Below are 24124 nucleotides of genomic sequence, written 5' to 3' on the forward strand. Positions count from 1 at the left end.
GCCGCTCTGCCCGTGCGTTCCAGCGCCCCTTGTCGTGGTGGCTGTGAGCAGAGCGGGTGGGCGGCTGTGCCCGCCGCTCTGCCCGGGCGTTCCAGCGCCCCTTGTCGTGGTGGCTGTGAGCAGAGCGGGTGGGCGGCTGTGCCCCCAGCTCTGCCCGGGCGTTCCAGCGCCCCTTGTCGTGGTGGCTGTGAGCAGAGCGGGTGGGCGGCTGTGCCCGCCGCTCTGCCCGGGCGTTCCAGCGCCCCTTGTCGTGGTGGCTGTGAGCAGAGCGGGTGGGCGGCTGTGCCCCCAGCTCTGCCCGGGCGTTCCAGCGCCCCTTGTCGTGGTGGCTGTGAGCAGAGCGGGTGGGCGGCTGTGCCCCCAGCTCTGCCCGGGCGTTCCAGCGCCCCTTGTCGTGGTGGCTGTGAGCAGAGCGGGTGGGCGGCTGTGCCCCCAGCTCTGCCCGGGCGTTCCAGCGCCCCTTGTCGTGGTGGCTGTGAGCAGAGCGGGTGGGCGGCTGTGCCCGCCGCTCTGCCCGGGCGTTCCAGCGCCCCTTGTCGTGGTGGCTGTGAGCAGAGCGGGTGGGCGGCTGTGCCCGCCGCTCTGCCCGGGCGTTCCAGCGCCCCTTGTCGTGGTGGCTGTGAGCAGAGCGGGTGGGCGGCTGTGCCCCCAGCTCTGCCCGGGCGTTCCAGCGCCCCTTGTCGTGGTGGCTGTGAGCAGAGCGGGTGGGCGGCTGTGCCCCCAGCTCTGCCCGGGCGTTCCAGCGCCCCTTGTCGTGGTGGCTGTGCCGCAGCCCTGGGCCCACGGCCCGGCACAGCAGGACAGGTCTGTGCGTCCCGCGTGGCAGAGCGGGCTCTGGAGCGGAATTGGCTTTCACTTAACCTTTTTATCTCCTCCTGCCATTTACCTTTAAAGACACAGCTCAAGCCTTCAGAGCCACTGTGCTTCGGTGTGTCCTCTTACTCGTCCGAAAGCTCTGCTAGCTGTAGAAGACAGAAATGTGTATTTTAACATGCAGCTAAAAATAGCTTTTTTGTTTTAAAGCACTCTCCCCTACCTGGTATTAATTTCCATGGAGCTGAAGAATTTCAAGTTCTCTTGGTTCTGTGATGGCAGCACGCTGAGTTTGGAACATTAGCGCTTCCCAGCAGAGTTTTAATGACATCGGCAGTGAGTTGTTTCCAACACACTGAAATCCTCCCAAACCACTGTGTCTTCCAGCAGAGGTAACCGCTGAGTACTCTGCCATGGGGTTCCTCTGTGTTTTTTCATTCTTCTTCTTTTTGCATGTTTGAATTGAACACAATTCAGTTCTTGACTAGGTGTTCTTGGGCTGGTAGCGGTACTGCTTTGGCTTTCTTCCTAAGTAAAAGTTAATGTAAGGGCACCACAGCTTTCCAAAGGGAAAAAATGAAACAGACTAACCCGACAGGCTAGTGATCAGGCTGTGGTTACGTGCGCAGGTCTGTCAGACCTGTGCGTTAGCGGATAATTTGGCAGTGCCAGCTTCTTCTGGACCAGGTGTGAAAATGCAGCCGTGTTTCTGTCCCATAAACCAGAATGTGTTAGAGCACACGGCAGCTGGGCCGGCTGCAGGGGAACAGGTGGTGTCTTGTCAGCCAGAAACACGGTTCTGCGAAATGCTGAAGAAGTCGCATTGGTAGGGCCAGCTTGTGCACTCTGGAGCTTTGTGCTGTGCCACGTGCCACAACGCTTCCCAAAAATGCTGGTTTGGCACTACAGCTCCTGTTCCTGGTTCGCTCTAGGTTGACAAGTTTAACCGTTTGCTTGGAGAGCTTGAAGCAGGGAGATGTAGTGATGGTGTTGAGAGAAACCTCCTTGGAGGAAGGGCGTGCATGTGAACAGCTGCGTTAGATCTGAGGTACGCATAAGGACCCTGTTAAAATGTGTTGGGTAAGTAGGCTCTGGGAGATGAGAGATACTTCTGGGTGGCTATGGCTGCACATCCAGGCTTGGGGAGGAGCTGGAATGACTCTGACACGTATGGCGACTGGCCTAACAAACTGCGGAAATGAGAAAATAAAAGGATTCGGAGTGTCTGCAAACTAGGGACACAGCGAGGCTACCAGCATAACCAAGTGCTGAGCCGGTGGTGGGCTTGGAGCTGGATAGAGTGACCTGTGAGGCTGACGGGCAGAGCTGCTCGGCGCCAGCTGCTGTCTGAAGGACACCGCCGGCTCCAAAGCTGCCTCCTCTGGTTGGATTCTGCCGTGCTTAGGGGAGCCACGTGTTGAGTGGCTTGGTCAGCGAAAGGCCTTGTAATCACAGTGTTCGATCCTGTTCCATGTTTGTCTTCCTGCAGAAACTATCCGTTGGTTAACATCTTGGGGCAAAAACGGCCAGAGTTTTCTGCACTGCACAGTCAACATGCTGCTCTGAATGTTACTGCTATCGCTTGTTACCATCCTTCAAAGCAAAAACTTGGAAAAACGTTTAAAACTTGATTCCTTCTGTCTCTCAAAAGTCCTAGCAAAAAGGAAAGAAAGAGAAGGAGAGGGAAAAAGTGTTTTGAAGAGTTAATTATGGAAGAAAAATCTCTTCTCAGGCTTAGCTGGAGGCTACTGATGAGTTCCTATTGCCCGGAGCTATGTCGGGATATACTGGACAAGAAAATAGTTAAGGCACTAGAGTGGGGCTCAACGTGGTTTTGTTGTATCCCCATTGCAGATGGCAGATAAGTAGGTCAGTTCCTCTTTATACCTTCATGTGCAAGTCACAGATGATGGCCCCTTCTCTATGTGCCTGTTCCACTCAGATACTGAACGTTTTGGAGCAGAGGCTGTCTCTGAATCGGTCTTTGTACGGCACAGCGGGGTCTCAGCCAGAGCAGGATGCTGCCAAGTGCAGCGCAAGAATATCCAAATCCCACAGTCAAAGCTGTCGTTACCACAGCTACGCTTGCTACAACAACTTCAAAAAAATACGTGATCCCAGCTCATTAATGCTGGGAATGAAATAATTTCCAGAAGGCTTGCAGTGTCCAAGATGGAGGGGAGAACGGATTTCCCTGGGGACAGCTTTTGGGTGTTGTATTTTATCTCGTACGCTTGCCTTGAGAAGGAAGGCAAATGTGCTCTGTTCGTGTGTCTACCTGGAGAAGTCACTGCCAAGTGAGGTACGTGATGCATTTAGGCAGAACTGGAAGTCGGGTGTACTCAGGGTTCTGAGGGACTCGTCCGTGGGGAGTTAGAAAGTATTATCCATCCTAGCATCTGTGACACAAGTTTTATGGGGGCACACCTCACTTTTTGGGTGAGTAGTAAAGACCTTGCTTTTGGGTACAGAACCACGATGAGGATGCAATTAGGAGTAAGTGAAGTGATGTAAGGGAGGAGCAGGGAACCCAAAGGGTGCCAAGGTGTTCAATGCTTACTGGGGACATCAAGAAACAGGGAGGCTCTTCACTTGCTCCTTGGTTGTGAAGACTCCTGCTGCTCGTCTCCTGGGGTGGAAACAAGGACGCGCACGTGTCAGGGTTGGCTGGGCGGCAGGCGCGCTGTGGCCCGGCTGCTGCGCGCTGCGGGGAGGGTGGGCAGCGCGTGGCGGCCGGCACTGCTTCCTCCCCAGCACCCGGACCGGCGAGCTCAGGGCTCCTGGCTTCACGTCCCAGCTCTGCATCTTCCTCTCCTTTTTTTCTTTGGTGGCAGGTACGGTCTGCTCTTCATCCAGAGCTGGACATGGCTCTTGCTTCTCGGCACAGCTAAACTGGTTATTGTTTCTGGCTACGATTGCATTCTGTGGTTCGAGGCAGGAGTATGGGTTGGGGATTAGAAGTAAGTTAACAAGAAGTTGCTTGTTAAGGGAATGTGATTCCAGGAGAAGGGATTAAATGAGGTGAGTGGGATGAAGGGTCAGGTGGAGGGATGGTTCTCCAGTCAGCCCCAAGATGGGAAGCTTGGACCACAGACAGATAGCTGACTCGTATTAGTTACAGCGTCACTAGGTGAAGGGCTCAGCTTACACCCAGATACGTGCAAGGCAGATTGTAGTAGTGGGATACTTGTATTTGTTGTGGACCCCACGCCCTCTCTCCTGGCAGCAGAAAGGTTAAGCCTTGCCAGTGTTGCCCCTGCTTTTGTGCTCGCCCCGATGCTGGCTGGCATCCCCGCTCTTGCCTGGCCCCGGTGGCTTTAACCGGGACGCTCCCGCAGTCGATTGGTCAAATGAAGCAAAATGTCACAGGGGGGAACTATTTTGATCCCTTTCACTGGGGGGGCAGAGGGGAGGGATAAAGGGGGCCATAGTAAATGTCATAACAGACCTGAGGTTTAGAAAGTGCTGCTCCAAGCGCAGACGATGTTTGCAGGGCTCTGCCTCTCTCCGTGAGCCGGGTCGAATGTGGAAGGTGAGCTGCTGCAAAGCGCCGTGTCTCGTGCTGCGCGGGGAAGCCGATGGAACAGGTGGTGCTGTGGACAGACTGGAGGTAGGTCTGGGCAGCACGGCGCGGGGCGGCCCGAGGGGCAGCCTCCCTCGGGAGGTGCACTGGCCTCCGCTGGGCCCTGACGCTGCCTTTTCCTGCTGCGGCAAACCGGGTATTTCCCAGAGATTCCGCTGTGGTTATGGGACAGGAGGAGTGGAGACCTCTCAGGTGTGACGCGTTTTGCACCAGGTTCTGTTATTGTAGTGCTGGAGAGTTTTCTAGGAGTGGGAGAGTGCTCAGCAAGCGAGCTCTGGGGGTTTCCTGAGCGGCTGTAAGATCCCGTGTCTTGCCTTTGAAAGAGTACAAATGTCCAGTGGGAACCTGTCCACTTTGCCCCATGTTATTGCTTGCTTGATGGATGCTATGTGGGTGATTACAGAGTGATTTCGTGAAAACTGGCTTTATCCTGCGTGTGATCTGTCTAGCCTGTGCTAGCACATTACGGTTACTTCTTGGATAACATCAGCATTGTGGTTTGTTGTCAGTGGCAAATGCTCTTGCTGAGCCAACTTTTTCATCTGTTTAAATCGTTAAGATAAATGGCATAACATCTCCCTGGAACGTTGCGATAGCCAGATAAACTGCGTTCGGTGTTAGGAAAAGAAAGGTTGTATGTTTGCCTGTATCTCTCGGAAACAGTTGAATGTTTTTAGGCCTTAATCTGCAGCCATAACTACCTGGCTACAACCTGCAATTATTAATTGGGAGCAGAGCCAGTAAGTGCTGCCGAGCTGGAACTGGTGTTCTGGGAACTGTGGAAAACAAAGCTGGGGAGCGAAGCAGCACAAGGAGTTGGTTGTGAAAACTGCGTGTACAAGAAGCAGTGGGAGACGGAGGAGGACAGGGGCTGCACGTCAGGGCTCCGTGTTTGTCAGACCTAGTTACAACGGAAAGATGTGGAATAAGAGTCCTTGAGTCATTCCCTTCTCCATATTGGAAAGCTTGCTAATCATGTCATCACAAAGCATTTGCATGGTGAAGATGTGCAGCTTGATAAGGCCTGATAGATTGTGTTGTAAGTGTGACAATGATAAGAGCATGTCTAAACACGCAGCACATCTTTTCTTCTCCTGTGGAAAACGTTTACATGTAAAAGCAGAGTTTAGGTTTTGTGAGCCAAAGTGGTAGATGATGATAGCAAGAGCCGATGCCTCTAGTAAAGTTGATTTAGTAAAAAGTGAATAGCTGGTTTGTGCAAACGTACAGGTGGGAGGAAAAATGTAGGGAGTCTGTTGCTATCTCTGCAAGAGTACTGTAACTCACTAGTGCAAGAAGGTGAGTGACTTTGCCAAATGCGAGTCGGTGTGCAGCCAGGTAAGAAGGAAGCAGCTGGTGATGGTTAGTTTTCAATTGGAGGAGCAGCTGGTGGTTAGTTTTCGATTTAAGAAGCAGCTGATGATGGTTAGTTTTCGATTGGAGGAGCAGCTGACGGTTAGTTTTTGATTCAAGAAGCAGCTGATGGTGGCTGGTTTTGCATTGGAGGAGCCCCACTGGGTGCTCAGGCCCAGCCAGCGCTCCTCGGGGAGCCCTGCCCCGTCCCCTGCTTCCACCCTGCGGCGCGGAGCGGCGCGGAGCGGCACGGCGCGAGGCGCGGGCTCCGGGCAGAGCTGCCCTAGCACCAAGCCCGTGCCTCCCCGGGAGCGGCCTGTGGAGCAGCGACTCGATCTGCGCGCGCGGGCTGCTGGCGCTGCAGCACAGGTGAGAAAGCCAGAGGCATAGAGCTGGCTTCTGGCCAGGGGCATTGCTTCTTGCCATTCTTCCTCCTTTCATTTTCTTTCCCCACTCCAAAGCATGGGAATGTGGTAATTGCATTTTGACCCAGTTTCCAAAATCACTGTAGTATAGACTTTGAAAGGGAAAAGAAAGACAGGGACTTAAGAATGAAAACCAGCCCTGAGCTCGTACCAGTGGGGCAGGAATGTGAGCACGCTGTTAGAAGTACGCACTAACGGGCCGGTGGAACAACTGCTGTCCTGCATGTTTTTACGGGGGAAAAAAGTAATTGCATTTACAGTTCTTGATATTTGATCCCTGCTATGCAAACCTTATAAGACTGAGCTCGGGTTGTCTTCAGATGAAGTGCTCTAAGCATAGGTGCTTGTGTAAAGTGCTTGGATTTTCAAAACTTGGCCGAAGATCCATGGCAGCCTTTCTTGTGGTTATTTCTGGCAGCTCTGGCTGCCAGTTGGAACGTGGGGCTGGAGATATGTGTGGAAGTGGAGAGGAATGGGTGCGAGTGCTTGTGTGGAGTAGGAGCCTTTTAATAGAAACAGGCTTGATTTAAGATGGGGTTTTGAAATTGCTGGAGCAAAGACTTGGGGAGCAGATGTAAGTATGAAACCCAAACCCGTTTCCTCATTCCTGCTATTAATACAAGGGGGGAAGTGGTCCTTTGAAGTGATTTCAAACGCCAATTAATTGCCCTTGGAATCTCCCTGTCAGTTTGCTAAGAAGTCTTGGTGTGAGGAGGAAGCTGGAATGAAAGCAGGGCAGGGAAGGTAGAGGGACAAGGCCTCAGACACTGTCCTGAGTGAGGGGAACGCAGGATGCTCCGACCGGCGCTGCACCTCTGTCCTCGCTGCCTCTGCTCTCCGGGACCGGGGGCTGCCCTGGCCCTGGCCCCGGCGACAGCCCCTGCTCCTTTTGGGCACGGAGGGGAGGAGCAGCGTGCTCAGAAGTCTCCTGACCGAGTGGTGGGGCCTCTCAGCACAAGTGTTGTTCCCCTGCCCTCCTGGTGGAACAGGCAGCTCAGAACTTGGTGTTGTCTTTGCTCGTTTCTGTTTGCGGGCCTTTCTCTGGCTTGGGCTGCCCCTGGGCTCTGTGTGCGCGGGTTGTGCCAGGAGGGGGTCCCACGAGTGCGTGTTCCAGGTGGAGGATTTGTTTCTGCAGTTGTACGCGTTGTTCCGCAGCGTGACCCCTCACCCTTTGGGGTTCTCGCCATAATATACTCCACGTGCCGATACATTTCAGGGGAAAAAGGGTTGAGCGAATGCTGCTTGGAGGGTGTCGGTAGCGCCTGGAATAGTTGCACCGCAGGCCCAGGAATACCAGGGCGCTTGGGTGTGTGTTGGGCTGCAGCTGCTGCGGAGGGGAAACCGGGGATGTCAGGGCACTGGAGGCTGGAGATGAAGAAAAAAATGATGCGCTGGAAGGCAACTGCAGATGGTAGCGTGGTAAGAAAATGCTCTGTTCTCAGAGGAAGAGCTACTCGGTGCCGTGAGGGTGTCCTCTCCACGGTGGGGAAGGAGAGCAGCGTTTAGATGGGACCGTGAGCGTGGGGAGGAAATGCCGGTGAAAAGTGCAGGGCTCTAAGAGATGGAGATGATCTCTGTGTGTTTGCAGGATTAAAACGACGTGTGCGATTCTCCAAAGGAAATATTTTATTCTGGTGTTGTATAAGCACAAAATGAAAGCTTGCCCTTTGACAGCATTGCTATTTTCTTAAAATGCTCCACCAGAACACGCGGTGCCTTCATATCTGTCAATACTCCGTCGTGCCCTGAGCCCCGTAAAGCACACAGAACAGAATGTTGTCTCAAGACAGTCGTCTCCTGTTGCTACATAAATGTTGAGGTGAAGCCTGAGTTTATTAGTTTTTAAGGCAGAAGATATTGTTTCTGCACATTTTTACTTCATACAGTGCCTTAATTTCTATTAGTCTTAAGCTGATATGGCTTGGAATTTATTTTGCTTACTGGAAATTGGTAGAAGTTGAGTCCAATTGCATACTTGGTCTCTTTTCCTGTACGTGGGGGCCTAGCTGCCTGAGCTGTTCTTGCAGATGGGAGGTTCTGACGTGCTCAGGCTCCCCTCTCTCCACACTGGTTCTCGCAGGGCTCCAGGGGGTCCTTGCCCTTGCACTGTGGACCAGTTGTCTCCTTCCCGTGGAGAGCGGACAGGGGTTTGCTCTGCCGTGGGCCGTTGGCTGCATCCTTCTCAGGGATTGCTGCTGGAGGAACACGAGCTGCTGTGAGCAGGTCCGTGGGCAGACCTCTCCTCCGTGCCGTTCTCTGAACTCGCTGGTGGGTCCCGTGAAGCACATGGGAGCAACGGTCAGGGTTGGTCAGGGGCGGTTTTCATACCTGAGGGCATCTCTCCAAAGTTCTTGGGATGCAGGGCACTGCCTCTGGGTGATGGCGGGCCTGGCCGCCTCTCCCTTTGGAGCGGTCCCTGCGGCTGGGGCTGCACACGGGCTGCTCCCCGTCCGCCCGGGCTGCTCCCCGTCCGCCCGGGCTGCTCCCCGTCCGCCCGGGCTGCTCCCCGTCCGCCCGGGCTGCTCCCCGTCCGCCCGGGCTGCTCCCCGTCCGCCCGGGCTGCTCCCCGTCCGCCCGGGCTGGCCAGGCTGCCGGGCGGGAGGGCGCTGGCAGCGCCCGCTCTGCCGCTGTCCCCGTCCAGCCCCGCGGCTCTGGAGCAGCCGTCTGGCCACCAGTGTTCCCTGAGTTCTGCTCCTCCCGTGGCTCCTGCCCGTCACGAAGCGGCGTTCTGGTCAGAGAGGCCTCTGACAGCCGCGCCGCTCGCTCGTGCGGTGCCGTGGTGAGGAGGGGCGGCTGTCGGCAGTGTTGTCAGGACTGTGCCATGGCAGAGGTACTTGGCACCTGAACTTGTGGTGGGGACACTGCCTGCAGTGGGAACAAAGGTGTCCATGGCTTGCGCGAGGGGACGGCAAACCCTTTGCTAGCAACGCTTGTGGTTGTGTCTGCTGCCATTGTGTGTGATCTCCAACTGGAAGAGCAAGGGCTTTCTGTGAGCAGTTGGGGTTTTGTTTGGTGGTGTGTGTTTGGAGTTTTTGGCCCTGTTTTGGCTTGGACAGCACATTTCTCCAGTTTCACTTTCACTCTGCTTTTGTCCCCAAGACACTTTGCTCTTCAGACTGTCCTAAGAGGCAAGGACCTTTTGGAGTTGTGTGCTGCTGGGGAACCGTTGTTTGTTATGAAATTGTCTCTTTCTTTTGGAATTGCCCCAAACATAATTTAAAAATCATTATGTCCTCAAAGCTTTATTTCTAGAACACCAATTTCTGGCTAAATATGATCTGCCCATGTTTGGTTTTCAATGTTTTGTTTAGGATATGTTTAGATAAAAGACTAAAGAAACAGCAAGAGATGTGAAAATCTAAAGTAGTGAATGATAATGCTGCTTAATTATTTGGAAAGAAAAGCAAACTTTTCTGATGACCCACAGCAGAGCATGGGACAACACACTGAAGCCTTTCCCGGAGGGAAAAAGGTGAACAAACCTTTGGTGTGTGGCTTTAGAAATCGTATTCCACATGAAAATGGCCTGGAGTTGAGAAATGAAATGAGAGAGGGGAAAATATGATGGAGTTAGTGGAGGTTTATTGCAAGTACCAGTTGTTCCTGTGCAGCCTCTTTCTCCATTTCAAAAGAGGTGTCCCCCCAGGGAAAAACAGGCAGCCCTGGAAAAGCCCATCAGTGGAGCAGCTGCTGCTCGCTGCCAATGAACAGTATGTGTTAGTGAAAATAGGAAACGGGTGCAGGCAAAGAGCTGAGGTGAACTGAGAAAAGAAGACATTTTAGATGATTATCTGTTGGTTAAATTGGCTCAGTAAGGGAAAAACAACGTTCAAAGAGCAATAACCCAAACAGTATTGGATATCATTTAAGGGCTAATTGTCTGGAGTGAGGTAATGTAGGTCTCCATGGACTTTACTAGGTGGGTTCTTGTTTTGGTAGTTTTATAGCTTTTTTTGCAAATATCTGTCCCAAGATAAGGCCTGAGAAGGACAACCAGGTGCACTTGTGGGGGGATTAGAGAGTTTTGTAGTTTATCAATATCGCACCCATATCTTGACTTCATGGTTGCTGAGATGGCAAACGTGCTTATCACAGGCGTTTCCTATAAATACGCAGTTTGTGGCCTGTACTGTCCGAACAGCTTTGTCGGTGTGATCAGGGGAAGCCGTGAGCAAAGCCTTTGAGGTTCCGCGGCGCAGGTCGGGCTGCGCTCGCCTCGTGAAGAGGGCGCTTCCCAGCCCGCGGGGCTTCACGACGGACTCGCCTTGCTGTGGTGTTCCGGGCGTTCTGCTGCTGCCGTTTGGTGTCTCCAAAGCCCTGTGGAGATGTCCGCAGAGCATTTCATCTTGATGGAGGCTGTCAGATAGAGGACGCTTTTTGAAGACGTTAACGTCTGATCTGGGCTGTCAGCAGCTGGAGAGCTGTTGGATCAGGATCCCTCAGCACAGCGCAGAGCTGCCCTCTACCTCTTGTGAACAACTGCACTGGGAGGAGAGTCCTGGTGCACAGCCACCTTGTCCCGTTCCGCCTTGGAACCAGGAACTTGTTTGTATCAGGAAAAGATGGAGTCTGGGATTAAGAGGATCATCGTGACCTGCTATTCAAGGTACTCTTTCCTGCTCGATGCTCAAGATGAGATGCCATCTGTGTAGGAGAGGCAAGGGTTAAGTTTTGCAGAAGCAGGCAGTTTGTTTTCCTGATGTACGCTGCCTCCCAACACCAATGCCCGTCACCATCTGCTCGTTGGACGGTATCTGCAACCAGAGGGTGAGAAGGTTCATTGAGGGCGCTGCTGCTGTTTTGGTAGCAAGTTGCAAGCTTTGCCCGTGTCCGTGGTGCTGGTGGCCTTGGCCGTACACTGAGAGTGGGGGAGATTTCTCCATGTCCTTCCAGTCAGTGCTAAAATATTAGAGGCTTTCCGAAGGTGGCGCACCCTGAGAAGGATTTTGATAAAGGTGACGGTCAGTACTTTGTGAGGATTTGGTGCTCAGACAAATGGGTCTGGGCCGCTGTACCGGTGCTGTACGAACGGACCGAAGGGCCTGTTGGCCCATGCCTCTCACCTTTCTTTTTTCCTTTTGGCCTTGGATGGCAGTAGCTGAGGAATGAGGAAGCCAAAGAAACACATCTTGATGACAGCTGGAGAGAGACTGGGGAAAACCAAACCCTCCTGACAACAATACCGCCCCTCTCCTGAGCAGCCTGTCCATAGCACAGCGGGGAAGTGCTTCCGGTTCTCTACCCCATTTCGTGTAGACACAACCAGCGTTGAGCTAAAGGGGGTTGAATTTAGCCCTGTGATTTCTCTCCCGTCCCGAGAAGTGAGAGAAATCTGCGTCCCTGCTGACCTGCCGTCTGTAGGTACTCGCTCTGAAGCCAAGAGGCCGTGTGTTCAGAAGCGCACAAGTGCTTCAGTCGGCTGGGCTGCTCCGTTCTTCTCTAGGCCTCTCCTCCTTCACTCGGTCTAGGGGGGTGAGTAGCTGTTGTTTCAATATCCCAACAGTTGTAGGAGGCAGAAGTGTGTGTTTCAGCATCCTATGCTCTGGAGCTTCTGGTGGGCGTATAAACAAACCTACTTTATTTTGACACAGCCCCGTGTTTTTGGCTCTTTGACCAAAGACGGGTTTGGCCTCTCGCCCTCCAGCACGGAGCAGGACGCAGCGCAAGGCGTGTGGACCGAGGTGGCTCCCTTGGCCTGGGAGGCTTCGGGAGAGGGTCTGGCGCGGCCGCCGCCCCGGGCAGCCCCCGTTGCTGCCAGACAGGCAGGGCCGCGCGTGGGGAGCTGCTCTCACTGCAGAGATCAGGGCATGGTGTTGGAAGGGAGGATGGGATCCTGGACGTGGTAGCTGGTAAGGGGCCGGCAGGTGTTCTTGCAGGTCTGTGCGAAGCACAAACTTGTGCTGCTTCGCAGTCAGGTAGAACACAACACTTAGTTTTTATATTCTGGTCTCCTGGTGGTTAACCTTCCAACCTGAACTAGGGATCTGTTGAAAAAGCTTTTGAGGAGAAGGCACTGTGCTATCAGAAGTGATGGGGTGAGGTACCAGAAGCGACTGGCCCAGACTCCGAAGTTCTCATAGCGCTCTCCTGTTTTGGATGTGCATGAAGAGTCTTGTGGCCTGCATGGCTGCCCAAGTGATCCAGGATCGCTCATTGCTCTCAAGCAGACTTGATGTATTATTGATGATAAGCACATCTAGTGCATGTTGCAAAATAAAAACCCAAACCTCGGTCCTCCGGCATTCAGATGTGTCACCTCGCACAGTGCTGTTCAGCACCTCGTGTCTGTGCCTCCTTGGGCAGGAGCCGCCGCGGGGAGCTCAGCCGCAGCTGGGCCGCGGGGCGGAGGATCGCAGGGGGCTGAATGAGGGTGCCTTTGGGCTCGGGGAAATCGGCTCCCTGGTGAGTGCTGTTAGCACAGCTGAGGCAGGGCTGTTAGAGAAATGGAGAACCTGCTGACCCAGCTTCAACAGCCAGCAGGTTTACTTACACTAGATGTTCAATAACCAGGTTATCTGGTAATGCTTGCTGAGGTGTTATGTTCTGTCCAGATCTCCTGGGGAGCGCATGGAAAGGATGGCCAAGTCCTGATTCTTGGTGACCTGAGTGCAAGGAGGGAATACAAATGTGAGAGCTACACAAGTGGTGTTTGTGGCTGCCCTTAGAAATCGGTGCTAGTGGATGAGCCCAACTCTAGTGGAGGAGTTTGTTGCATTGAGGTCAACAGCTAGAATGAGCCGCATAACTCTATCTTTTTGAAACAAAACAACCCAAAAAAAACCTCAAAACCAGAGGTCCTTCGGAGTAGCCACGGTCAAGGATTGGGTCCTGAAAATATGCAGGCTTGATTTTGTTGATGTAAAGAGGATTACTTGGATGCACAAGTGTTTTCAGGGTTGAGCCTGCTTTTGTAAGTGATGACTTGGCACTGACCGTTTTTCAACAAAGGAAGAAGATATAAAAAGAATCTGAGACAAGCATGACTGTGGTCTCTCTGCACCTAGTTCTTTCTGTTGAAATAGCTTTATCCTCTGAAACTTCCTGACTTAGACAGAATTACTCCCGGCCTAATCCAGTGCAAATATTTTATCATTCGGTAGTCTGCACAAGCCCCTGGAAGTGCAGGAGCTGCCAGTTTCCATCTAGTTCAGTGTCATCTGTGACAGTGCTGTGGTCAGCAGGAGCGGCTTCCGAGGCGCCTACCAGAAACGCTGCGAGATGTATTTATGGAATAACGGGCCAGCGGGGCAGTTTTGCCCTACCCATTCGGCTGAGCGTGTGTGTTTGTTCTGTAGTCCTTATGGTCTCAACTTGGGCTGTTCTCTTTAGCCGTATACGTGCCAAAAGCTGTCACTAAATACCCGGTGGGACGCGCAGGAGGAGCGCGCGCCGGCCGAGGAAGCAGAGCGCTGACGTGCGCGAGTGCCGAGGCAGGGCCCGTCGCGCTGGTGGAGCCGGGGGCTGGTGTTCGGGGAGCCCGCTGGCACCCCTCTGTCCTCTGAGTCGGGCACCCAGCTGAAGCCAAGGGACTCAAGGACAGCCAGAGACTGCCCCAGCAAAGCTGTGTCTTCAGCAGCCGTTCTGTGAGTGGAAAGTTAGCGGGCTTTGGGTCCTGAGTGACGAGCTGATCTCTGTATGTTACATCCAACAGAAGAGTACTGGAAGTGACTGGATAATTTTTTTAGAGGGACTGTGTGGCCCAGGTGTGTAAGTCACGCCGAAGTACATGTATGCGGCGTGTCGGACGAGTCGGCTCCTGCTGATGGGTTTTATTTTGTCAGTCACAATGACAGGGTTGCCAGGTCACGTCACTTAGGCATTTTCTGTATGCGAGGTTCGCTGACTGTCAAACTTGGCTGAGATAACTGCCCTGGCTCTCGATTTAAGGACTCCTGGAAGTGATTTTGGTAGGGTTTTAGATCATGATGTGTAGTGATGGTATATTTAAAGACAGACTTAAAATCATGCATCCTAATGTAAAAACATTTATTAGGTGGAAAATGAAATGCATAGGTTTAGGATGACAGTGGTTTGAGTTAGAATGAATTGTGAGCAAATGGAATCGGTATGGGAGTTATTTAGATGCGTTACTGAAGTAGCGAGCTAGGAGCCAGCTGCTGAGGAGCATCCAAGAGATGCTTTCACTGCGGAATCCGAACGCTTGGGAGGGATCCCGGAACCCCCATTAGTTGTCAAAGTGGCAAGAAGCAACAGCGATTTTCTGAAGGAGCTCATATGTTTTCCTTCAAGAGCTTCCCAGTTGATTTATAAATACAAGTGAAGTTGAAAGTATGAACTAACCAGAACGTCATTAAACCATGAAGAGAGCAGTCCTTGATCCTGAGCGCTGCGTCCGTCTTTGGAAGAGGGGTAGGTGTGTAGTTATCTGGGTTAGTTGACTGTACCAAGCTTCTCAACTGATTTAGTGTTCTGCTTTTATGGGGACTGCCTTAGTTCAAATGAAATATAGCTCTAAGTGATGAAAGTCATTGCTATGCTGTCAGTGTCACACTGGAAACCCACCAATTATTTAACAACAGGGACTTAAGGCATGTGATTTATTAGAGGAAGCAGAGGAGCCCAACTCCTGACCAATTTTGTCCAGAGTGTAGCTCTGAGGTGTTTCACGAGCACAAAGAGATGAGGGGACAGCAGGTGAGGGCAGCTCCCCGTGCCCGGGGCTGGGGAGGCGCGGAGGTGACGGCGGCAGAAGGGGAGGGGGCTCTGCGGGGAGGTCACTCCTGCAGCGCCGTCCCCCCCGTCTGCGAGCGCTGTGGTTTCTGGTGCTGCTCCTTTTTTGTGCCTGTAGAAAGGGTTGCACGTTATTGTTCCCTAATACAGAATTTGGCCGGGTGACAGAAGTGGAGCTTGGCAGTTGAGTAGCTGAAGAGGCAGTTGCCGTGTGGGTAACCCTAAACCTTGCTGAAGAAGTGGAGCTTTTCCTCCACAGACCTGCGTACAATAGTCACCTTTGTTCCCTCGGGCATCCATGTCCTTTCTCTGGATGGATCGCTGCTCTGCCGTGTTCCTTGTGAGCTGTTTGCAGAGTCCTGTTGTTTGAAAGTATTTTGTGTGTCTTGTGACCCTGACCTGGACAGTCGAGCTGGGCACAAGAGCCCCAGCCTGCTGCACGACGTTGTGCGTGTTGGTGTTGGTGCTCTCCTCAGATACCAGCCTGGGAAGAGCTCTGGAAGGGCAGGTGGTCAGGAGCAGAGTGTGTGAGAAACGGGAACTAAGCTACGCATGTGGACAGCAACGACTGTCCTGTAAATAATTGGTGACAGGTGAGCCTTGTCGTGCAAGAAGATGAGGAGGAGCACCACCTGAGCTGTTATTTCTGTGCAAAATTATAATTAACTGATGTTTTCTGTGCTTTTTCCTGGGTTTTTTTGTTGGTTTTTCTTGCTCTGTAGTATTTTGTTTGGTCGAAGGTGCTACCGCTGTGGTGTTAGCACAGGCGGGGCTGGTGCCGCGGGAGCACGGTGTGCCCGGTGCGGGGCCGCAGTCTGCGCTGAGCCGCGCGGGAACCCCGCTCGCGCTGGCCCGCGGGGCCGTCCCTCCGCGTCCCGGTGCAAGCGTCCGTGCTGGGCATGGCCTGGGCTGCGGAGCAGGGGAGCCGGGGAGGCGCCGTTTGCCTGCGGTGGCTGGAGAGGTAGCTATAAAAAGCCGGCCAGCGAGTGCAGACCTGACGGAAAAAAGGTGACTCGGCTGTTGGGGAGCGCGCCCTCAGCCCCCGGTGCGGCGGGCGGGCCGGTGCGGTTCCCACGGGGACACCTGGCAAACCCTCCGCGGGCCTTCCTTGTCGTCCCTCCGCGCCCGGGAGCCGCCGGCCGTGTCTCCCCGACGCACCGGCCCGCGAAGCACCTGCCTCGGCGGGGCTCGGGGCGGCCGGTGCCGGGCAGCGGGGCGGGGACAGCGGGCGAGCCCGGAGCCCCAGCAGCCCCGGCCCCCGCAGGCTCCTCCTCCGGTCTCCCCGCCCCGGGGCCCCGTGACGCCGAGCGGCGGCCGAGCTCCCGGGGAGGGGAGCGGGGGCTGGGATGGGACGGGATGGGAGCGGGCGAGGGGACGTCCGAGCCTGCGGGCGGCTTTAAATGCGGGCCGGGGCGGGCGCCGCCAGCAGAGCCGCTCCTGGCTGCCGCCGCCCGGCCGTGGGGGCTTCTGGCGGGCGCTGCGCTCCCCGGGGCAGACCGGCGCCAGCGGGTAGCGAGGCAGGCAGGCGAGGGTGCGCGCATACATAGATATATAGACGGATAAACAGGTGTATATACATTGTGCGGGCGGGCAGCCATGCCCCGCACCGCCTGCTGAAGCCGCCGCGCCCAGCCCGCTGCTCCCCGACTGGTCCGCGTCCCCCGCCCGCTGCTCGCCGGCTGCCCCGCAGCCCCCGCCCGCCGCCAAGCTGGAGGAACGCCGCAAGCCCGAGCCCCGGAGGTGAGCGGGCCGGGGGGCCGGGGAGCGGGAGGGTCAGCGGGGGCCCCGAGTCACCTGCCCGGCCGCCCGCCGGTGCCTTCGGCTCCTTCACGGGTGCTCGGCTGAGCATCCGCGCCCGCGGCGGTCTGTCCGCGTTCCCGGCCGGGCCGGGAGTCCAGCCGCTCCGCCTGGCGTGGCGGCCGCCGGGGTGAAGTACCGCCAGCTTTCGGGGGGAAGTACGTTTCCCGCCCCCCCGCCTCGATTTTCTTTCATACAGCTTAAAAATAGAGCTTGTCCCGATAAGCGTCCTTATCTGGTGCTTGGTGGTAACTTTAAAAACGCTTCACCGAGTTTGAAAAGTTTTTGTATGGTTTCAATTTCTCTTTAGTTTAGTAAATTGTCAGCAGCACCCGGTTCGAGGAAATTCTATTTCCTCTGGAGTTGTTAATGTTCCACCTGGTAGTGGCCGCATGGGGATATTTTCCCAGCTGAGACGAGCTCCTTGCCTTTTGTGTTCCCTGTTGTGAGCTTCCTGCTCGGCGCTGCCGTCCGGAGCGAACGTGGAAACGAGAGTTAATCAGCCTTTGTTCGCATACCCGTGTGTTTTTTCTTTTCAGACAACGTTAATAATTGATGTATTTCCCCGTCGTTAGAAGCGCATCCCTGTAGTTCTTGTATTCGGGAGGCTTTCCCGGTGCTGCACGACTGAAAGAGGCGCGGGCTTTGTGCTTGCAATTGCTGCCCGAGCGCCCGTTCGCGCCGCGGGCCGAGCCGCGGGTCTGTGCGCAGCGAGCGCTCTGCGCGGCGCAGGGCAGGGGGCAGGGGCCGAGCCGCGGGTCTGTGCGCAGCGAGCGCTCTGCGCGGCGCAGGGCAGGGGCCGAGCCGCGGGTCTGTGCGCAGCGAGCGCTCTGCGCGGCGCGGGGCAGGGAGCAGGGGGGCAGGGGCCGAGCCGCGGGTCTGTGCGCAGCGAGCGCTCTGCGCGGTGCCGGGCAGGGGGGCAGGGGGCAGGGGCCGAGCCGCGGGTCTGTGCGCAGCGAGCGCTCTGCGCGGCGCCGGGCAGGGGGGCAGGGGGCAGGGGCCGAGCCGCGGGTCTGTGCGCAGCGAGCGCTCTGCGCGGCGCAGGGCAGGGGGCAGGGGCCGAGCCGCGGGTTTGTGCGCAGCGAGCGCTCTGCGCGGCGCCGGGCAGGGGGCAGGGGCCGAGCCGGGGGGCAGGGCCCGGGGCACGACCCGCGTTACAGCTCCACGGGAGAAGGGCGCACGGCACGTAGGTGCTCGCGCTTTTCTTTCGGGGAGGCGCAGTTTACTTTGCATCTAAAAATGACTTTGTGCTGAGGCTGCTCGCTGCGTAGCGGCTGAAGCTACATAGCCGCTGGTTAGTCCCGAAATGTACATGTTCTACTTTTTTTTTTCCTTTTGAAAGGAAGAAACTTGGCTAGCAGGGTTTAAGAAAATGTGAAGAGCTGTGTATTGTGTGTGGGAATAGAATTTGCTACTTAGTGATTGGAGATGTGATAGTCAGCAGAAATACGCCTGGTTCTTATTTTGGTTAATAATCAGAAGGCAATTTTTTGAGCATTAAAAGTGAGGTACAGAGATGCCCCCTGCCCCGAGAAAAACAAACCTGACCCAAATCCCTACTTAAGGCTCTGAAACCCCAGCAACTGTTTTGTGATAGACTTAATTTTGTTGTAGTAGTTACCACTCAATATGCAGAATGATTAAATGTGATTGTTTGCATCTGTACGTGTGCTTGTTCCCATGCTTGTGCGTGTGAACCAACCCGTTGGTAATAGTCTGTGTCCTGGTCTGTCGTTCAGTGCTGAAGCAAGTGCTGAAAGACCTTTCCTAGGGACTTGGATGTCTCAGAAGAGGTTAGAGTTTGGTTTTGCAAGGCTTCGTTTGAGCTGGTGATGTTAGTCCTCAGTAACTCACCTGCCCGTGAGTGTCAGTATCCTCTGAAGGGCAAACATTAGTACAGTCTGCAGTGATGCTGCTCTGTGATTCCCCCTCGCCCCGTCAAATGCGAATGTGGGGTAAAACCAAACCTGGACATTTCCAAAGAAACCAACATGGGCGGGATTTGCGTGTCAGTTGTGCTCTGTTCCTGCCCAGTGTGAGTTTCACGTGTAGAAGCAGTGGCTGCACTTGAGGGCAGAGGCTGCTCCAGGCTGTGTTTCCCGGGCCCCCGGAGCTGGCGGCCCCGGAGCTGGCGGCTCGGGGCGCTGCCGCCGGCTGCTGCCGCGGACCGCGAGGAACAAACCTCCCAGCAGGGCCCGGCTGCTTGTTTCTGCAACTCGTAACTCTGAAGATCTTTCTTTTAAACTTGCATGCTGTTATTTTAGATCTTGAAACTTCTCTGCAGTCATAAAACACCCTCAGGTAATAGTGTTGTATTGTGGTATTCCTCACAATAAGTTGTTCAAGGGAGTTCTATAGGGGAACTTTCATGTGCTTTCACAGTCCCACTGTCAGTGTAGGGCAAACGCTTCAGTTCCTGATGTCTTAGGTTGATAACAGAATGTTGAACTGGTGCACAAGGGCAGTGCAGAGAAAAATATCCCTGTGAGGAGGGAAAATCCGTAACTCCTTTTGTTTTCTGATCTGCCTGCTTATGAGAGAGGGCGCCTTGCTCGCCGCACAAGTGTTCTTGCACAAGTGTTCTTGCACAAGTATTCTGCAGCAGCGGTGGAGAAGCCGTTGTGCTTGTCTGAAGGATTTTTAGCAGCCACCTTGAAGAGCCATGATAAACAAGCCTGAAGGAGTTTTGGGCAAGGCTGTGAATGAAAATTGCAGTGTGGAAGGGTAAAGGGAAGACGTGTGTTTATTTTTATGCCGCTAAGTTTGCGAGTGGCGATGCTCAGGTAGCGGTTCTTAGAGATGGTGCTCAGCCAGAGAGAGCCCATCGCAAGGCGAGGTGTTGGTGAAGCAGCCGCCGTGTGAAAGTGCTCATTCCTTGGGTTCACAAGGGGCTGCTCCCGTGTGCCTGCACGTGGTCTGTTAGCATGCATTTACCACTCATCTGATTTTAAAAAATACCCCGTTTTTTTCCCTATTACTGTACTGCAGAGTACGTGTCCCTATCAAAAATAGCATAGCTTTTACTGGTTGCACTCTAATTCCTTCTAACAGGCTGAGCACACTGGAGGACTTTAGGCGGGGTTTAAAGACGCCTCGTTGAAGACGGGGTGCTCGGTGCTGGAACTCTGCTGTGGGATCAGGTTGTCTCTCCTGTGGCCCTGGTAAAAGCGTCTTGATTGCTTTGTGAGATAGCATCCTTGTCATGCTCCAGTGACCCGCCTTGCACGTGTTTTCTGTGTGCATTAGACTTCGAGTTGGAACGCTTTCTTTGAGCAAATTAAAAAGGTTCTGATAACTACTGTCATGTTCTCCGGTTCTAAGTCAATTAGCTGCTTCCAGCCTCTAGTCCATTTAGAGGGCTCAAAAGGGAGTGCTCTTTAGAAAGGCGGTAACAGCAGGTTCCAGCTCATATTGACAGAGCGCGTCTCGGTGCCGTCCTGCGACCTCGGGGAAGGAGAGCTGCTCTTTGTGCTCCTGCAAGCAACAGAACCTGAGTGGGGAGGCAGATGTCTTTCTCTTCAGTGTGTTTCACTGTGCGACTTGAAATGAAAATACAGTAATAAAGTAATCGAGGTTGTGGTGAAGTCCCACTGCCATTCAAAGCAGTGCTTCCTCCCCCTGCCCTTGAACTTTGAGTTGCTGTAGCATCTCGTTTCTACTCAGTCTGCTCAGAATTGTGTGCAGTTTGTGGCAGGAATGCTTTTTATTGCTCTTGGACAGTGCTGGGGACAATTATGGCACCCATAATTGGGTGATGAAACGGCGTGTGGCTTCAGTGAAAAACTACAGAACTGGAAGCCTGCTTAGTTACGTGTGTGCTGCAGTCCCTGCCGGGCAGGCCCGTGCGGCCTCCCTCTGGCCCCCGTGACTCAGTGTGGACCAGCGGCTGTCGGGTCAGAGCTTGCACGGAGATCGAGCTCAAAGATACTGTGGAGTTAACTGTCGAGCTTTGAAAATTGCCGTATGACACGAGTTATCAAGAAGATACCTCCTATGAAATGAAACCATTTAGTGGAGGACCATGTACCTGTAGTCTTGGACCAGTCCAGGTGAATGTTGCCTGAGAGCCCACCAGCCCTTTGGGGGCTGGGAGGGTGCACGTTGTCCCTTGGCTCTGGGGTGACCTGCCGAACCAGGACGACCCATGGTATTGTTCGTCCTCTGGATTTTTAATTGCCTAATTACATTAACTGAGAAGAAGAGACAGAAACATCTTGGAATTACTCTCGCAATTATTTGTTTTTCAAATAAGTAACTCTCAAAGTTAACACAGTTATCATTGGGGAGAGTTTGCGTTAGTTTTATGGGAGAAACAGCAGAGAACTGGAGAGACCTCCATGTCAGTTCTTGGCGTTGAGTTGTGTTTTGGGAGCATGGACGGGGCCTGATGAATGATATCATGTTCTCGCCTTGTAAACCAGGTGCAGTGCATAGTGAGTGCTTTCCCCGAGTTCCAGAGGGGAAAAGCCAGAGACCAAAACAGATTGCATTTCTGCGTGAGCTGGAGCAGGCCTGGCCATAGCTGCTCGTTTTAGACGTGTTTCGAGGGCTGCTGTTTCCTTTACTCCGCTATTTTCACTTCTACTAGCTACAGAACTCCTTGCTGCTGTTTTTCTTTGGAGTGGTTCTGAACATGGGTAGTTCTGCTCCATTTGAGCAGTGGTGTCCGGCAGTGGGTGTTGGGGATGTGCCAGGCTATGGGCGCCGGGGGCTGTGTCCCGAAAGCCGTGCTCGCAGCTCTGGGCCGTGCTGGGATGGTACCTGGTGTCCGGCAGTGGGTGTTGGGGATGTGCCAGGCTATGGGCACTGGGGGCTGTGTCCCGAAAGCCGTGCTCGCAGCTCTGGGCCGTGCTGGGATGGTACCTGGTGTCCGGCAGTGGGTGGTGGGGATGTGCCAGGCTATGGGCGCCGGGGGCTGTGTCCCGAAAGCCGTGCTCGCAGCTCTGGGCCGTGCTGGGATGGTACCTGGTGTCCGGCAGTGGGTGGTGGGGATGTGCCAGGCTATGGGCGCCGGGGGCTGTGTCCCGAAAGCCGTGCTCGCAGCTCTGGGCCGTGCTGGGATGGTACCTGGTGTCCGGCAGTGGGTGGTGGGGATGTGCCAGGCTATGGGCACCGGGGGCTGTGTCCCGAAAGCCGTGCTCGCAGCTCTGGGCCGTGCTGGGATGGTACCTGGTGTCCGGCAGTGGGTGGTGGGGATGTGCCAGGCTATGGGCACTGGGGGCTGTGTCCCGAAAGCCGTGCTCGCAGCTCTGGGCCGTGCTGGGATGGTACCTGGTGTCCGGCAGTGGGTGGTGGGGATGTGCCAGGCTATGGGCACTGGGGGCTGTGTCCCGAAAGCCGTGCTCGCAGCTCTGGGCCGTGCTGGGATGGTACCTGGTGTCCGGCAGTGGGTGGTGGGGATGTGCCAGGCTATGGGCACTGGGGGCTGTGTCCCGAAAGCCGTGCTCGCAGCTCTGGGCCGTGCTGGGATGGTACCTGGTGTCCGGCAGTGGGTGGTGGGGATGTGCCAGGCTATGGGCACTGGGGGCTGTGTCCCGAAAGCCGTGCTCGCAGCTCTGGGCCGTGCTGGGATGGTACCTGGTGTCCGGCAGTGGGTGGTGGGGATGTGCCAGGCTATGGGCACTGGGGGCTGTGTCCCGAAAGCCGTGCTCGCAGCTCTGGGCCGTGCTGGGATGGTACCTGGTGTCCGGCAGTGGGTGGTGGGGATGTGCCAGGCTATGGGCACCGGGGGCTGTGTCCCGAAAGCCGTGCTCGCAGCTCTGGGCCGTGCTGGGATGGTACCTGGTGTCCGGCAGTGGGTGTTGGGGATGTGCCAGGCTATGGGCACTGGGGGCTGTGTCCCGAAAGCCGTGCTCGCAGCTCTGGGCCGTGCTGGGATGGTACCTGGTGTCCGGCAGTGGGTGGTGGGGATGTGCCAGGCTATGGGCACCGGGGGCTGTGTCCCGAAAGCCGTGCTCGCAGCTCTGGGCCGTGCTGGGATGGTACCTGGTGTCCGGTCCTCTGGGGTTTGACTTGTGCAAGGTGGCTGCTGCTGATCCGTGGGATTAGTGAAACCACCCAGAATCCGATGCGATTGCTCCCCAATACAGATTGGATTTGTTTTATTATTTTTTACTCTATTTTACAAGTTATCCTGGGAGCTGCTCCTGCATCAGAAATCCTGGTGGGTTTGCATGTGCAAGTTTTTCTTCCCCCCACTTAAATGCAACTCCTCTGGTATATTGTATCTTTTTCAGCTACTGCTTTCTGACCAGAACGTGCAGACTCTGATTTTGATGGTTGTGCTGATGTATAATCCTAAGTCAAAGGTGGTAACTGGAGTCCTGCATGGCAAGTAATGGTTTTTATTGAAGTTTTCGTGGTCTATTTTGTTTAGTAAGTGCAGAAACAGAATTTGCCCATCTTTTTCTATGGTATGTGCAATTTGAAGAATACAGCATTTCTGCTTTCAGGTTTCTTATGCTTTTACTTAGTTTTAATCACTTATTGAAGGCTGACTGATACCAGTCTCTAATTTCAACTCTTAACCTTGAACAGAGGGTTGCAAAAGTTAACTGTTTTTATTGTACTTGTGACTATACAACACTTCAGATACGTTGTCAACCCTTACACGTAAGTGTAAAGATCTTTCAAGGTTGCCAAATATGACTCTGTTTGGAATGAGGTTGGGAAATAGTTGCTCAGTAGCTCAAGGAAAAGTAGCGTTTGACTGTATTAAACCAGCTTTGTTGCACTGGAGTTTAATGCAAGTGTATTTCTCATATATGGGAATTGTACAGGCAAGTTTTTTTAGGTCTCATAGTTGGCAAAATCTGTGCTTATGAAGTGGGTGTCAGCCAAAGTCTCGTTGAATTTGAATCGTGTGATATCATTTCCACAAGGGACAGTCCCCGCATTCAGCGGACAGGCAGCACAAGCTGAGAACAGTAGCTCTGTTCAGCGGGCCGGCCTGGGTATCTTTCTAGGCAGAAACAATAATTGTAATGAGAAAATAGATGGGCGCTTGTTCTCCTGTGTCCCAGCGAAGCCTGGTTCCGAAGCCTCGATGGCACGGCAGGGCAGCGTGGAAGGGTCCTGCGGTGATTCCACGTGAATTCTCTACAGCTCATGATCTGGCAGGCTGCTGTCCGTGAGTTATAAAAGCAAGTCTGAGGAGCCGTGTCCTGGGTGAAGCGCAGATGTGGACGTGGTGCCAGATCCCTGGCCATGCTGGTGACAGGTGGGCTCCAGACGCCCTGAGATAGATAGAGCTGGAGCGCAGAAAGCATCCGCATCAGTGCGTAAGGCTCGGAAGTGCGGAGCTGTGCCGTCGGAGTGTGACATGGTTTACGTTGCCGGGGAGGTACAGCGGGCTCTGACTCCGGCACCTCTGTTACCATTCATGTGTGGGGCTTTTCCTTAATCGCACAAAGCACTTGAGCACCGGTGACTTGTGGCCCTGAAGCGGTTGAACCGATGGAGC

General features: G+C 54.4%; 1 protein-coding gene across 9 annotated transcripts in view; it reads left to right on the forward strand.

Moving 5' to 3' along the window:
- SLC4A4 (solute carrier family 4 member 4) overlaps nt 1–24124 on the forward strand; it is a 204010-nt gene that overhangs the window by 21588 nt on the left and 158298 nt on the right. The window contains exon 1 of one of the 9 annotated variants that reach the window (XM_071808331.1): nt 3038–3115. The exons of 7 other annotated variants lie outside the window; for them this stretch is intronic. In XM_071808331.1, coding sequence (XP_071664432.1) covers nt 3069–3115 — 47 coding nt within the window. In that variant the 5' untranslated portion in view covers nt 3038–3068. Of the gene's footprint in view, nt 1–3037; nt 3116–16281; nt 16606–24124 lie in introns of those variants that run through there. One more of the 9 variants, XM_071808334.1, reaches the window with a different exon arrangement.

Source organism: Patagioenas fasciata, chromosome 4 (genome assembly GCF_037038585.1).
Source record: "Patagioenas fasciata isolate bPatFas1 chromosome 4, bPatFas1.hap1, whole genome shotgun sequence".
Classification (NCBI taxonomy): Eukaryota; Metazoa; Chordata; class Aves; order Columbiformes; family Columbidae; genus Patagioenas; species Patagioenas fasciata.